The 15,502-nt window shown below is 33.0% G+C and overlaps 3 protein-coding genes across 6 annotated transcripts; 2 read left to right on the forward strand and 1 right to left on the reverse strand.

Moving 5' to 3' along the window:
- Positions 1 to 1,902: 1,902 nt before the first annotated feature.
- LOC123907926 (pentatricopeptide repeat-containing protein At3g60050-like) lies at positions 1,903 to 9,976 on the forward strand. Of its 4 annotated transcripts, none has more exons than XM_045958385.1 (4): positions 1,987 to 3,992; positions 4,428 to 5,543; positions 6,438 to 8,651; positions 9,098 to 9,976. In XM_045958385.1, exon 1 carries the CDS (start codon positions 2,303 to 2,305, stop codon positions 3,881 to 3,883), a length of 1,581 nt encoding a protein of 526 aa, XP_045814341.1. In that variant the 5' UTR covers positions 1,987 to 2,302; the 3' UTR covers positions 3,884 to 3,992; positions 4,428 to 5,543; positions 6,438 to 8,651; positions 9,098 to 9,976. The 4 variants fall into 4 exon arrangements, with proteins under 4 accessions (XP_045814342.1, XP_045814341.1, XP_045814343.1 ...); XM_045958387.1 differs by having other exon boundaries at positions 4,428 to 4,512; positions 5,273 to 8,651; XM_045958386.1 differs by having other exon boundaries at positions 1,903 to 3,992; positions 4,428 to 8,651.
- On the forward strand, positions 7,374 to 8,534 carry LOC123904822 (pentatricopeptide repeat-containing protein At1g55630-like). The gene is made up of 3 exons (XM_045954432.1): positions 7,374 to 7,475; positions 7,837 to 8,076; positions 8,163 to 8,534. Exons 1-3 carry the CDS (start codon positions 7,374 to 7,376, stop codon positions 8,532 to 8,534), a joined length of 714 nt encoding a protein of 237 aa, XP_045810388.1.
- Positions 9,977 to 14,420: 4,444 nt separating the features above from the next.
- Positions 14,421 to 15,502, reverse strand: LOC123908599 (heavy metal-associated isoprenylated plant protein 39-like). The gene is made up of 4 exons (XM_045959286.1): positions 15,370 to 15,502; positions 15,302 to 15,335; positions 15,049 to 15,127; positions 14,421 to 14,837 (listed from the first exon to the last, which is right to left on the reverse strand). The coding sequence occupies exons 2-4, from the start codon at positions 15,308 to 15,310 to the stop codon at positions 14,596 to 14,598; spliced, it is 330 nt and encodes a 109-aa protein (XP_045815242.1). The 5' UTR covers positions 15,311 to 15,335; positions 15,370 to 15,502; the 3' UTR covers positions 14,421 to 14,595.

Consider the following 15,502-nt stretch of genomic DNA (forward strand, 5'->3'; position numbering starts at 1 on the left):
ATCGTTGTCCGTTTTGTTACAACAAAGATTACTCGTTGTCCGGCCTTTTGAGGCATGCTTACAGAATGACAGGTAACTCGCGTAAAACGATTAAAGATATTGCTAAACATTCTGTTTTGATAACTTATGTTAATTGGTATGTTAATGTTAAATTTGAGGAAGCATTTAGCATCTTCAATAATGCCAATAACAACAATCATGCCAATAATTTTCATCTACGCCACATAGCTACTGAAACCCTATATGATAACCAGCCATCTCTTCCCGAGAAACTTGACGATCCTGCTTATAAATCCGAACCGAAAGAAACCGAAGTAGTTGTTGAACAAGATGCTTCGGTTGAAGTTGATGAATCGAAAGATGAGAAGGAAGAGATCGATGAACATGATGATTCAGAGAAAGAGGATCAAACAGATGTGGAGTGTAAAATGGTAGAAAATACAATCGATGAGGAAGGAGCGCTCAATCTAGAATTGGAGGGTAGTTTCAACGAGAACAACAATAACATGGATTACGACATCCAAACAGAGGCGACACCCGAAATTGATAAAGAAACAAAGGAGAAAGAAGGTTTTGTAACAAATTTATGGTCATCGGCAACACGGTATGATGCAACTTCAAGGACAACACAAACAGAGGAACTTATGAACATTGATCGGTATTCCCATGTTATGCATATAAGCTCTACCTCCACTGTGGAGTTATTAGATGTGTTAACAAGTTGTTATCTCAAGTTAGAGGAGAAAAACAAAGAGCAAAAAGTAGCAATCAAGCAAACGAGAAAGAATTTGATAATTAAAGCAGAACCAGTACTAAGTTTCTACTATGATAAACGCATGAGTCAGTATCAAGCATATGAGGTTCTTTATCAAGATAAGAACTCGGGGTCGAGTTCTTTTGAGGTAGAGGAGACTGATGTAGGAGAGTTTCCTTAATAATTTATTATTTTAGCTATATTTAGTTTTATTATACTTTAGGCAGATTTCTTATTTTTATATTTTAGGTAGATTTGTTATTTTTATTTAGTTAGGTTAGTTATTTTTATTTTTACAATCTTTTAGGAGATTTGTTATTTTTATTTTTCACCACTATTTAAACCAAACTATTGTAGCCTTGAAAGACAAACTTTTGATTCAATAAAATTCAGAGATTTTTCTCAAATTTGGTGGATTCCAAATTACTCCTTCTGGTGGACTCCGGAAGTCTAGTGGATTCTAGATTAGTTACTTTTTCTGGTGGATTCCGGAAATCTGGTGGATTCCAGAGTTTTTATTATAGGATTAGCGTTTGCTTTTCCTTCACGCTTCCGTACTGCGTCAAGTTCAACCCCTAAATTTTATAAAATCTATCGTTGGATTGAAAGTTTATATCATATAGAATATTTGTGTAAAATTTCAGGCAAATCTAAAATTATTTGATATACTATTGAGATACATCAAAATTAAGATTTGCGTCTTTTTTATATGCCGTTAATCTTTATGTGTCGCAATAACATATCAAATGATTTTGGATTTGTTTGAAATTTTACACAAATGATCTATATGATATAAAATTTCAATCCAACGGTGGATTTTATAAAATTTATATGGGTTAAAACGTTATTGATAGGTGTAACATTTTGTGTCAAACTAATTGGTATTATTTGATCCTGATCCTATAATAATATATAAAAATATATTTCCATAAACTCAAAAATAAGTTAATTCAAACAAGCTCTAATTGTGTTTCTCTTTTTAGTTCTTCCAATTTAAATACTTTTTATTACAAGAAAAAAAACATAGTATTGAAAATTTCATTTTAATTAGTTAATTTTGAGTAAACTTTTTTCTTCCATTGACCCAAAAATTGGTACTGTTGAGTCCCACTATTTTTTTAATAGATTCAAGAACCGAAATAATTAATAATAAAAAATTGTGGATTAATTTGCAATTTTAATACGACTTATGATTAATGTGACTGAGATTTATATATGACTAAAACGCTGCGTTCAGCTCCATGTTGTTCCTTCGTTACTTTCTAGGGTTTTTCAGATTTACATTTGCCGATTTTCACCGCCATTTTCTCCACCACCACAGTTCCCAGTAGCAACCATGCACTGTACCTCGCGATGACGCAATTTCTCAACACTCGCCTCAATTTCTCGTCCCCAACGGTACGATTTTTCCTTTCATTTTCTCATCTCGCAATGAGCTTCTCGAAGCCTCTAATCGGAATCGGAAAACGCAATCTGTTATCATCAGGAAATTCGTTTTCAGTTATATTCATAACGTCGTCGTTTCAAAGACGATGATGGATTCGAATCATGAATTCAATAACCCTCTTAGGTCATAGGATGGTTCATAAAATTTATCAATGTTTGAATATTACACGGAAGTTATGTGATCAACCGTTTCATGTTGTTGATGACGAGGTTGTTAGGAATGGGTTTGAATTGGTTGAGGAGCCTTTGAAAAAAATGTTTCTAGGTTCATTTGAAAATGTTGATTTGAATAATAATGAGGAAAATGGTTTTGGTTACAATCAAAGACGGTTTTTAGGTAGAGATGGTTTGTTAGGAAATGTTGGGAGGATCGATTTCGAGAGGGAAAATGGGGATTTGAATGATGAGGATAATAGTTTTGGATGCGGTCAAAGGAGGTTTTCTGTTAGAGATTGTTTGTTACGAAATGTTAGGATTAATGTTGAGAGGATTCTTGAGGTTCTTCGAAAAGATGAGTTAGATTTTGATTTTAAGTTGGCTTTAGATGAGTTGAATATAAGGCCGACGTGGATTTTGGTTAGAGAGGTTTTGTATGCGGTGTTGAGAGAGGTGAATTGTGATAACAAGAGTAGTATTGCAAGATTGGCTTATAAGTTCTTTGTCTGGTGTGATCAGAAGAAAGGTTATTGCCATACTGTTAATTCTTATAACTTGATTATGCAGATATTTGCCAAGTGTGAGGATTTTAAGGCAATGTGGAGACTTGTTGATGTGATGATTGAGAAGGGTTTCCCTGCCACGGCTCGCACTTTCAATATTTTGATTTGCGCTAGCGGTGAGGCGGGTTTCGCTATGAATTTGGTTGTGAGGTTTATAAAGTCAAGGTCTTTTAACTTTCGATCTTCTATACATTCTTATAATGCAATTCTACATTGTCTTCTTGTGTTGAATCGGTACACGTTGATTGAGTGGGTTTATGGACAGATGTTGTCTGAGGAAGATTTTTCATCAGATGTTTTGACATATAATATTCTCATGCTTGCGAAGTACAGACTTGGGAAGATGAATCAGTTTCACACATTGCTTTATGAGATGGAAAGAAGAGGCCTTTCTCCGGATTTTCATACTTATAATATACTTCTACATGTTCTTGGTAGAGGAGATAAGCCACTTGCTTCCGTTGATCTTTTGAATCGCATGAGAGAAACAGGTATAGAACCAACTGTTCTTCATTTCACAACGCTCATAGATGGACTGAGTAGATCAGGAAATATGGATGCTTGCAAATATTTTTTTGATGAAATGGTGAGGATCGGCTGCATGCCAGATGTGGTAGCATACACTGTAATGATCACCGGATATGTGGTGGCTTGTGAATTCGAGAAAGCTCAGGAAATGTTTGATGAGATGATTTATAGAGGACAAATCCCAAATGTATTTACCTACAATTCCATGATTCATGGATTTTGTATGGCCGGAAAGTTTGACGAAGCATGCTCAATGCTTAAGGAAATGGAGACCAAAGGTTGCAGTCCAAATTTTGTTGTCTATAGGACATTAGTGAGTAACCTACGGAATGCTGGAAAGCTTTCTAGAGCTCGAAAGGTGTTACGGCAGATGATGGAGAAGGGAAGGAATGTCCATCATCTTCCCAAGTTAAGAGCGAAACGATATAGGAAATGAGATAACAGATTTGCTGATGTAAACTTGTGGTTCATCAACTTATTAATCTGGTCAACCAGGTCCAATTACCTTCTGGTTGCTGAGCTGATGTAGAAGCAGGAGATGAAATGTAATTTTTTCCTTCTAACATATTTTATTTATTCAATCTTTAGTTTCCTGTAAGCCATTTTTTATTAATGTATTATTATCCATATTGCTTATTATGCTTGTCAATCATTCATAATATTGTTGTTTAGTCAGCTTGCTCAGGTTTGGTAACAAGCAAAATGGATTCCCTGCATACACGCAGTCAGTGCATAGGTGATCTTTGAATTCATTGGTGACCGCTGAATTCAGATAGTAGAATTTACAAAAATGCATATTTAATTTGTTTTTAAACCTAAAGTACTGAGCTCAAAATTTGAACCGTAATGTCCTGATGAATTGGTCACTGATGTGCTGACTGTGTACTGAGAGTATCCCAAACTGCAGGGCATCTTGATTCTAATAAAAATAAAAATGAGAATAATTTTTGTTATACTCACTTCCACATTTTTGCTTGCAGATGTTGGACCTAAAATTGAAAGCAGTGGGGGAATCAGTTGTTGGTCACCTGGTATATTACACGAAGCTATTGCCAAGACTAAGATGTGAGGCATTTTTTGTTGCTTTCCACACATGCTTAAGTCAGTTTCTTTGATTCTGGGATTTCAATGACAGCAATTGTCATGTTCAAGATGGTTTATCACGAAGAGTGTCCCTTTACTGTCATTATTTTTTGGCTGGCTCATTCCTCGGCTAGATATTTTGTGCCGAGTTAACATGCAATAGACAAAATCTGTCATCATGCAGAATGTGGTGATCTGCATGTTCTGATTGAGTAGCAGAGTATCTCTGACATGTATGAATCCTATTGCACTGCAGTGTTGTTTTCAATGGGATATGCAGTATTCACTACATCGTCATGCTCTTTGGAATTTGGATGCTAGTCCAGACTTCATGAATGCATTGTCTGAGCAATATTGTACATGATTTATTGGAGACGACTATGGGGTTGGGCATATTGAAGTTTGTTGTAAGATAACATTTTTTTGGAATAAAAAAAAGTGTAAATCACCGGCTTCTGATAAAATAATGCCAATGGCTTCAAACATATGATGAGGATTCTTTTAATCTTTATAGTGGAAGCTTTAACTTTGACATTTTATTGCTATTGTTCTTGTTGTACATAAATTTCCATTACTTAACATTTTTTACAAAATTTCCTAGGTAGAAGCTGAGAGAAACAATTCATTGATCCCTCAATATGACATTTATGTAATTTCATGGTTCACTATATTTATTCAATTATTTGTCTCGGGCTGCTGATATCTGTTTTTCCATATTAGATTTCATTTTATGTAATTTCAGGGCCTATTTCTATCAAGAAAGATATTTCTCCTACTCCTGGAATTGGTTCGGGTGTAAACTACTATTGGGCTTGCTCATTGAGGTTATCTACTAGCTGTCTGACTTCTGCGGAAGAACTTCCCGGTTCCCTGGTTTGTGTTGCCTCTGCCAGCTGCTGTAACTCAGGGATGCTTGGGGGTCTCTGTGCTAGACAGTCCCACCATATTGCGGACCCAAGATACCACCCTTAAGATTAAGCTGAGAACTTCCGCGACGTTCTGCCGCTCACCAAGTTAGGCATCTAATACTCTTATCTATATTTATGTGCCGTAAAACTTACATTTAAGAAATTGAGTGTGAGGAGGGATTAGAGAAGTGTTCATACTGCCTTTGCCCATGCTAAGCCTGGGATTGGAGAAGCGTTCTTACAATGAATCTTAAAAACAGGGTTTTCTTATATATAGGACCGGAGGGAGTAATTTTTTGGGTGATAATCCCCGAAAGTAAACTCCAGTAATCTAGAGTTCGACCTTGAAGTAAGTTTGACAAAAAATTATTCCTATTAAGAATCAAATATGGGTTCTCCCAAACAATTCGTTCTAGGAGGAGCTCATTAAGAAAAACTAAAACATATAATTTGGAGTATTTTTTGTGTTTTCCTTAAAATAAGTTTAATAGAAACATATAAAATCAATTTTCGTTGGCTATTGCTTATTGGGAAAAGTAGATAGAGAAATAAAACGTAATTTACATTTAATTTCACGAGAATATGTAAAATTAATTCTTAGAAAAGAAAAATGTTGGTTTGTTTCTCTTATAATTTTGGACAAAAAAATGAGTTTTTTCCCCTTATAATTTGGAATAGAGGGAGTACTCTTTAAAGATCTTAAATAGTATAAAATCAAAAGATAACATGGTAGGGATGAGAGATTAAAATTTAAGATACAATTCATCTATAAATCAGTAACGAAATAATTTTATATTTGAAAATTGAATTAAATGCGAGTAAAAATGTTCACATGTTAAATAAACACAAAATACAAGTGAGTTATCCTATAGAGTTGTCTTGGAGTGTAACGACCTAGAATTAATTATTTGTAATTAATTGATTAGTTATATTTGTTTATTTGTGGTGGTTTAATTTAATAAATTATGTGTTAATTGTTGGTTTATGTGTTTTGGGTAGATTAATTCATTAAGAATAGAATGAGGGAAGTAATGGGCAAGATTATGTTTTGGGCCTTGGAGGTTGGGGGGTGAGATGAGTAAGGAGGCTTAAGGAGCAATTAGTGAAACCTAGCTATAAATAGGAAGATATAGAAGGATAGCTCATTTTTACATAAAGAAAAGATAGAAAAGAGGTAGAGAGAGAGGAGAGCAAAAAAAGAGAAGAGAAAAGAAGAGAAGAGAAAGAACAAAGAGGAAGAGGAGAAGCTAGAAGATTGAAGAGCTAGGAGATGAAAGAGCAGAGAATCCAACTTAATTAACGTATGAGAGTAATATTTTCTGATTTATTGAATCACAAATATGAATCATATAAAATAAATATAAAAGATATAAGTATATATACCTTGTGAAAACCATATAAAATAAATATACTTTAGGAACGTCTGCATAAACATTTGGGCCATTTGATCTATTATATTTATAGCCAGGACCATCTTACATCATCACATCACAATTATGTTCTCATCTCTTAGACCACCATCTTTTAACACATGATAAGCATGACATACATCAACTTGATGTTTATAATTCGAAAATCCTCTCGAAGCAGCAATTAGGAAAGCCTATTTGGTTCTTGTCCCATCACCATTTATGCCACTCATCTACGCCATTGAAACCATCCAAAATACAAATATATTTCTTATTTCCATTTTTTTTCTTCAAAATTTTACTGAGACTATAACAAAATTGTTTTTTTTTTCCTTCAAGTTTTACAACTATGACATTGTAACAAAAGAGTGGAATGTTAAAGTATATAAGGATATTAATTTTGTTACAGTCTCATAGTTGTAAAACTTGAAGGAAAAAAAAAAAACTCTTTTGTTATAGTCTCATAATAAAACTTTGAAGAAAAAAAATGGAAATAAGAAATATATTTGTATTTTGGATGGTTTCAATGGCGTGGATGAGTGGCATAAATGGTGATGGGACAGGAACCAAATGGGCTTTCCTAATTGCTGCTTCAAGAGTATTTTCAAATTATAGACATCAAGCTGATGTATGCCATGCTTATCATGTGTTCAAAGATGGTGGTCTAAGGGATGGGAATATAATTGGGTGATGATGTATGATGATATCGCCTTCAACGATGAAAACCCATCTCCTGGCTATATATATAATAGACCAAATGGCCCAGATGTTTATGCAGACGTTCCTAAGCTATATTTATTTTATATGGTTTTCACAAGGTATATATACTTATATTTATTTTATATGATTCATATTCGTGATTCAATAAATCAGAAAATACTACTCCTTCATACCTCAATTAAGTTGGATTTTCTACTCCTTCATCTCCTAGCTCTTCAATCTTATATGAATCGGTACCCGTTGATTGAGTGGGTTTATGTTATGGCCAGATGTTGTCTGAGGAAGATTTTTCATCGGATGTTTTGACATATAATATTGTCATGCTTGCGAAGTACAGTCTTGGGAAGATGAATCTGTTTCACAGATTGCTTTATGTGATGGAAAGAAGCGGCCTTTCTCCGGATTTTCATACTTATAATATACTTCTACATGTTCTTGGTAGAGGGGATAAGCCACTTGCTTCCGTTGATCTTTTGAATCACATGAGAGAAAGAGGTATAGAACCAACTGTTCTTCATTTCACAACACTCATAGATCGACTGAGTAGATCAGGAAATATGGATGCTTGCAAATATTTTTTGATGAAATGGTGAAGATTGGCTGCATGCCAGATGTGGTAGCATACACTGTAATGATCACCGGATATGTGGTGGCTTGTGAATTCGAGAAATCTCAGGAAATGTTTGATGAGATGATTTCTAGAGGACAAATTCCAAATGTATTTACCTATAATTCCATGATTCGTGGATTTTGTATGGTGGGAAAGTTTGACGAAGCATGCTCAAAGCTTACGGAAATGGAGACCAAAGGTTGTAGTCCAAATTTTGTTGTCTATAGGACATTAGTGAGTAATCTACGGAATGCTGGAAAGCTTTCTAGAGCTCGAAAAGTGTTACGGCAGATGATGGAGAAGGGAAGGAATGTCCATCAACTTCCCAAGTTAAGAGCGAAACGATATAAGAAATGAGATAACAGATTTGCTGATGTAAACTCGTGATGCATCAACTTATTGATCCGGACATCCGGTCAACCCGGACCAATTATCTTCTGGTTGCTGAGCTGATGTAGAAGCTGGAGATAAAAAGTATGTAATTTTCCCCTTCTAACATATTTTATTCATTCAATCTTTAGCTTGTTACATGTAAATCTGTAACTGTAAGCCATTTTTTTTATTAATGTATTATTATCAATATTGCTTATTATGCTTGTCAATCATTCATAATATTGTTGTTTAGTCAGCTGACTCGGGTTTGGTAACAAGCAAAATGGATTCCCTGTATACACACAGTCAGTGCATTGGTGACCGTTGAATTCAGATAGTAGAGTTTACAAAAATGCATATTTTGATTTTTTTTTTTTAAATCTAAAGTACCAAGCTCGAAATTAGAACCGTACTGTCCTCATGAATCGGTCACTGATGAGCTGACTGTGTACTAAGAGTATCCCAAACTGTAGGGCATCTTGATCCTAATAAAAATAAAAATATGAGAATCATTTTTGCTATACTCACTTCCATATTCTTGCTTGCAGATGTTGGACCTAAAATTGAAAGCAATGTGGAATCAGTTGTTGGTCACCTGGTATATTAGATAATCTCCTTATATCTCTGAAGCAGGCAAGATGAGGGCAAAATTACCTGAAGCTATTGCCAAGAGTTAGATGTGAGGCATTTTTTTGTTGCTTTTCACACATGCTTAAGTCAGTTGCTTTGCTTCTGGGTTTTCAATGACAGCAATCTGTCTTCTGTCGTGTTCCAGATGGTTTATCAAGAAGAGTGACCTTTTACTGTTATTATTTTTTGGCTGGCTCATTCGTCGGCTAGATATTTTGTGCTGAGTTAACATGCGATAAACAAAATCTGTCATCATGCAAGAATGTGGTGACCTGCATGTGCTGATTGAGTAGCAGTATGCTATTTCTGACATGTATGAATGCTATTGCATGTATTGTTGTCAATTCTTCATGCAGTATTCGCTACATCAACATGCTCATTGGAATTTGGATGCTATAGTCCAGATTTCATGAATGCATTGTCTGCGCAATATGCAATATTGCACATGATTTATTGGAGACGACTATGAGGTTGGGCATATTGAAGTTTGTTGTAAGTTAACATTTTTTTGGCCTCGATAAAAGTGTAAAGCACCGGCTTCTGATAAAATAATGCCAATGGCTTCAAAGATACGAAGAGGATGACAATTATCATACCTGAAGATTCTCTTAATCTTTATTTAACTTTGACAACTTATTGCTATTGTTCTTGTTGTACGCAAACTTCCATTTCTTACAATCTTTTACAAAATTTCCTAGGTAGAAGCTGAGAGAAACACTTCATTGATCCCTCAATATGATTTTTATGTAATTTCATGGTTCACTATATTTATTCAATTATTTGCCTCGGGCTGCTGATATCTGTTTTTCCATATTAGATTTCATTTATAAAATTTCAGGGCCTAGTTCTATCTAGAAAGATATTTCTCCTACTCCTGGAATTGGTTCGGGTGTAAACTACTATTGGGCGCTCACTGAGGTGGTCTACTAGCTGTCTGACTTCTGCGGAATGGTTCCCTGATTTGTGTTGCCTCTGCCAGCTGCTGTAACTCACTCAGGGATGCTTGGGGGTCTCTATGCTAGATATTCCCAACATACTGCGCACCCAAGATATACTACCGGTAAGATTAAGTTGAGAACTTGTGATGGGCTGCCGTTGTCCTCACCAAGTTAGGCATCTAATACTCGTACATATGTATGTATCGTAAAACTTATATTTAAGAAATCAGGTGTGAGGAGGGGTTGGAGAAGTGTTCATACTGCCTTTGCCCATGCTAAGCCTGGGCCATTATTGAACTCATAAACCAAAGGCAAGAGAGACGTTATGATTCTATCTTTATCACACTAAACATAGATAGAAAATACATAAACTTAGCATGGAAGAATGTTGAATTTCTCCAACAGAAAAAGATTTCTAGTGGAGAAAGTATTCCTTAATGAAAATCCTATCGTCATATAGGCAAAATATTAGGTGGTTCCTGCCGGTAGACCGATACCTAAAAATGGTCCAAAACATTAAGGATAGTTAAAATAAGTTCACAATTTTCTCTAGTCTCACGATTAAGTTTATTGTATAATTAATGTATTTGTTCTATATTATAGATCAGATACATTAATCATGCAAGTGAACATAAAAAAGTGAATTTTGTTTATATTTTATCACAACTAGAGTAAAAGAAAAAAGAAGTGTTAAAATAAGAAATATCCCAACATTAAATATTACAAAAAGGAAGAAAAGTGACTAAAATGCTTTGCTGATTCATTCACATCGAAAAAATGCTTAGCTGATCAAGTAAAGGGTTGCAATGAGTCATCTCCTGTCCCTCGAAATAATAATTTGACAACAATTTTTATCTGCACGAATTACTTCATTTTTTTTTAGAAGAATGAGATCGCCATCTCTTTTGGACTTTGGAGTTATTGACATTAAGAAAATGAAAATGACCCACAAGCGAATACATGAAATTTCGTGACGAGGAAGGAATGTTTAATTAAATCATTAATTTACTCCTTTTGTTTCACAATGATGGTCACTTTAGAAAAAATGACTTCGATAATTTAGAGTTCGACCGCGAGGTAATTAAAATTTGATAAAAGAATGATTCATACAGTATTAAGAATCGAACATGGGCTTATAAAAAAAAACGAACACGGGTTTTCCCAATCAATTCGTTATAGGTGGAGTTCATTAATAGTGTCTTGGTTTTAGCAAAAGTAATTTGTTATAGAAGAATAAGTGTTGTTTTATTTTTCTCAATACAAGTAATTAATTAATTAATTAATTCCAACTTTACTTCCTAATTATTGTGAACAATACTCCATCCCTAGCACTATATAGGCAAAAATCATTTTTCTAGGTACATTGCATAATGAATGTATTTGGTCTATATTATAGACCAAATACCTTGAAGGAGGACCACAACAAGCTGACTTGCACAACCCACTTGGAGACAAGCTTGATATGGTTAGTCGATTTAGGCATGACTTGAGCAATCAAGATAGTGTTGAGATAGAACATGGTTGGACGAGGAAAGTTGACATGATTGAACATTCGAACTAGTGTTAAGGTAAAACCTAGTTGGGCAAGGTGAGCTGTCATGACTTGAACAATCACGCTAGTGTTAAAGTAAGATATGATTGTACAAGGTGAGTTGTCATTACTTGAACAATCAAACTAGTGTTGAGGTCGGACCTCACTAGTCACTAGTCAAATATCAATATAATTAAGTAGTTGACATCAAATGGTTAATGAACTCTGAAAAAAGAAGAGTTTTTAGGGTGCGTTTGATCTGCTTAAAAATAAGGGACTGGACATGACAACTTCTGCTGTACTGTGTTTGATTTTAAAACTGTTCCTGGTACTGGACAAACTGGGGGCCAAGTGACAAGACAAAACTTGAAATTCTTGTCCCCCAAAGAACCACGGGACAACTTTTTGTCCTAAGCACAAGTTGTCTAAAATACCAAAATAACCTTTTATCCACCAAACATCGTACAACACAAAGTTTGTTCAATACCTTAAACATTTGTCCTGTGCTGTTATGTCTTGTACTGTCCTGTACTGTTATGTCCAGTATTTATATTTTGCAGATCAAACGGACCCTTAGGGTGTATATGGGTATGAATTTTGAATGGAACAATAATTATCGTATTATTAATGTCTTATTCTCCTAAGAACCAGAGAGATAACAAAAATCAAATAAGTATCGATATGTCTGTCTTAATTCTTAATTGATATGTTAACAATACTTCCATTCCGTTTTATATATACCCAAACTATATTAAGTTGGTGTTTAATATTATGACTAAGGAGACATGCACTATAATGCACACAAGATGAATTATCTTCTTTCAACTTAATATTTTTCATACATAATAGTCAAAGATCGAACCTTTATCCATTTATTTACAGAGTCTAATAATCTTACCACTTGAACCAATTTATTATTAGTGCATGTTACAATATTTATGGACGAAGTAATCATGTATGAAATATACTCCCTCCGTCCCATAATATAAGCAAAAATTAATCAATAAAAATTGATGTATTTGGTGTAAATTTAAGCCAAATACATTAATTTATGTTAACCTATTAATTAAGTTTTTTTTTTTTTGCTTATAATATAGAATAGAGAGAGTATTTTTTTATCAATGACTAAAATTTTACACCTTAAAATAAATAAGTAAGAAATCTAAAATTCAAATTTCAAAACGTGGATATAACAATATTTCTATCCACTCAACTAAATTAATGTACAAAATATACATACTATATTTTACCTTCATCAACTTGTACGGATATTTTCTATTCACAATTTTGATTCACTATCCATAACCATAACAACTGGCATTGATATTATCAGTCACATGAGCCATTTGAGTAAATAGTAAAACAAAGGAAAAAACAAAAGTGAGATTACAGGAATAATTCGTACAACAAAATTATTAACATAATAGTAACAAAAATTTGAAATTTCATAAAAAATATAATAGTTTTTTTTGTGTGTTAAAGAGTGTGTAAATAAGTGTGATCCTAGCATTACTCATACTAAATACATAACTAATTTTTTAAGTCTCGTGGAATCTAAATAAGTGATAAAGGTTCTAATTGGTAAAAATAAGCTATAAGCTAGCTGCTAGCTGATAAGCTAGCTTATAGCTGATAGCTGATGACTGATAACTTATAGCTGAAAAGCTAGTAGAATAAAATTAAAGTGTTTGACAATTTAGTTGTTGTAAGTACAAAATGACATAAAAATACATGGTTAGTGGGTAGTTTTTTTTTTTGGTAAGTGTTAATGGGTAGTTATTATAATTTTTAAAAAATAAATAAAAAAATTAATGAGGGTAAATATGGAATAAAATGAAAAAGCTATAAGCTCATACGCTACTTGAAATAGCTTCTCAAAAAACGCTATAAGCTATTTAGAGAAGCTCGTTACCAAACACTTCACATTTTTTTCAAACAAGCTTATAAGCTAGTTCAATAAGCTATAAGCTAGCTTATTGGACTTACCAAACAGTGCCAAATTCTACCTAAAAATTTTAATACTGATACATACTTAGGGTCTGTTTGGTAAAAATAAGCTATAAGCTAGCTGATAGCTGATAAGCTAGCTGATAGCTGAAAAGCTAGCTTATAGCTGATAGCTGAAAAGCTAACTTATTGAAATTAAAGTGTTTGGTAAAATTAGCTTTTAAAGTGGTTATTAAATATAAAATTACATAATTGATAATTGATAGTGGGTAGTTTATTTTTTAGAGTGGATAGTTATTAAATTAAAGGGTAAAAATGGAATAAAGTGTAAAAAGCTATAAGCTATAAGCTCAAATGCTACTTGAAATAGCATCTGAAAAAAAGCTATAAGCTAGTACAAAAAGCTTGTTACCAAACACCTCTAATTTTTTGAAACAAGCTTATAAGCTCATATAATAAGCTATAAGCTAGCTTATTTGTGTTACCAAACAGAGCCTTAAGTCCGAGATCAAATCTAAAATCTTGATTAAACTATAAAAAATCAGGTAACAATATTTTCAATGCAATTTATTTATGATGAACTTAATTACCAATTATTACTTTCCCATACCGAAAATATGTAACAGAAAAAAAGGAAAGAATTCTAAGCATTGTCTTTAATTCTTTTTTTTGGTATCAAAGAGGGCAAAAAGCCCTCATTTTAATTCTTCTCATCCATTCAAAACCCATTTTCATCTTGGTAATTGAAGATTAATCAATGCTTAATTAAAAAATCTTGAACATCATATTTGAAAAGAAATTACATAAAGTAAATAATAATAATAATAATAATAATAATAATAATAATAATAATAAGCAAAAATAAAATTATACACAATTTTTGCAGCTTACACTGGCTTCTCAATATAGGAAAAATACTCCAAACAAAAATTAGAAAGAAAAAAAGAAACAAAATGAAGAGCTTTTTTAAAAAAAAAAACAGAATAATAATACTAATTATTTATTTCTTGTCTTCTTTCTTTTCCTCTTTCTTCTCTTCTTTCTTTTCTTCCTTTTTCTCTTCTTTTTTCTCTTCCTTTTTCTCTTCTTTCTTTTCTTCTTTCTTTTCTTCTTTTGCAGGTCCAACAGAAACAATATCTACTTTTCCTACTTTCTTCAGCTTTTTCACTATTTTCACTGTATCCATTGAACCAATCACAGTCAATTTCTGTTCCTTTACATCTGCAACAATTGAATCAACCCCTGTTCATAAAAAAATCACCAATAATTCATTAGATCAGCCTTTAATTTATTACATAACATTTTTTTACATAAATAAAAATTCCCAGAATTAAATATTTAATTTTTTTTTTTCAAAAGTTGCATGTTACTAACCATAGAAATTCTGGGAATTAATTAAAAATTTATTTTTTATTTTAATTTAATAAAAAAAATTGTAAAATTAATTACTAACCATAGATATCTGCAGCTGCTTCTATGGCTTTTTGCTTTGTTTTGTCATCAGTCATAGTTAATACCTTTAACACAACCTTCTGCTTTGAATCAATCCAATAAAAAAAAAAAACAATGGTAAATAAAGTATTTAAAATAAATATATTTTTATATTGAATTGTTGGCTAAATCATGAGGATGTGCATAAGGAATCTAAGAGAAAGGAAGAAATAAATTATGAACATTAAGAAAGATAAAAATAAAAGGGACAATACCTGAGCCATATGAAGAGGAAATAGATGGGGGGGGGGTGTGAAAATGAAAACAAGGAAGAAAATGAAGGCTAGAGAGAATTTTGATGAGGCTTTTGTAGTACCTATATAGTGGTGTGTGTGTGTGTGTGTAAAGGGTGGTGAGGTTTTGGAATTGGAATTGGAATTGGAATTGGTTTTTCTTTTTTATTTTGTGTGTGTGAC

This window comes from Trifolium pratense, linkage group LG2, assembly GCF_020283565.1.
Source record: "Trifolium pratense cultivar HEN17-A07 linkage group LG2, ARS_RC_1.1, whole genome shotgun sequence".
Taxonomy (NCBI): Eukaryota; Viridiplantae; Streptophyta; class Magnoliopsida; order Fabales; family Fabaceae; genus Trifolium; species Trifolium pratense.

Coding starts and splice junctions, on each gene's coding strand:
- LOC123907926 (XM_045958386.1), top strand. CDS start 2,303: ATGAATTCAATAACCCTCTTAGGTCATAGGATGGTTCATAAAATTTAT.
- LOC123904822 (XM_045954432.1), top strand. CDS start 7,374: ATGGCGTGGATGAGTGGCATAAATGGTGATGGGACAGGAACCAAATGG. Junction 7,476..7,836: donor ATTATAGACATCAAGCTGAT/GTATGCCATGCT, acceptor TGTTATGGCCAG/ATGTTGTCTGAGGAAGATTT. Junction 8,077..8,162: donor AAAGAGGTATAGAACCAACT/GTTCTTCATTTC, acceptor GAAATGGTGAAG/ATTGGCTGCATGCCAGATGT.
- LOC123908599 (XM_045959286.1), bottom strand. Junction 14,838..15,048: donor AGCAGCTGCAGATATCTATG/GTTAGTAATTAA, acceptor TTTTATGAACAG/GGGTTGATTCAATTGTTGCA.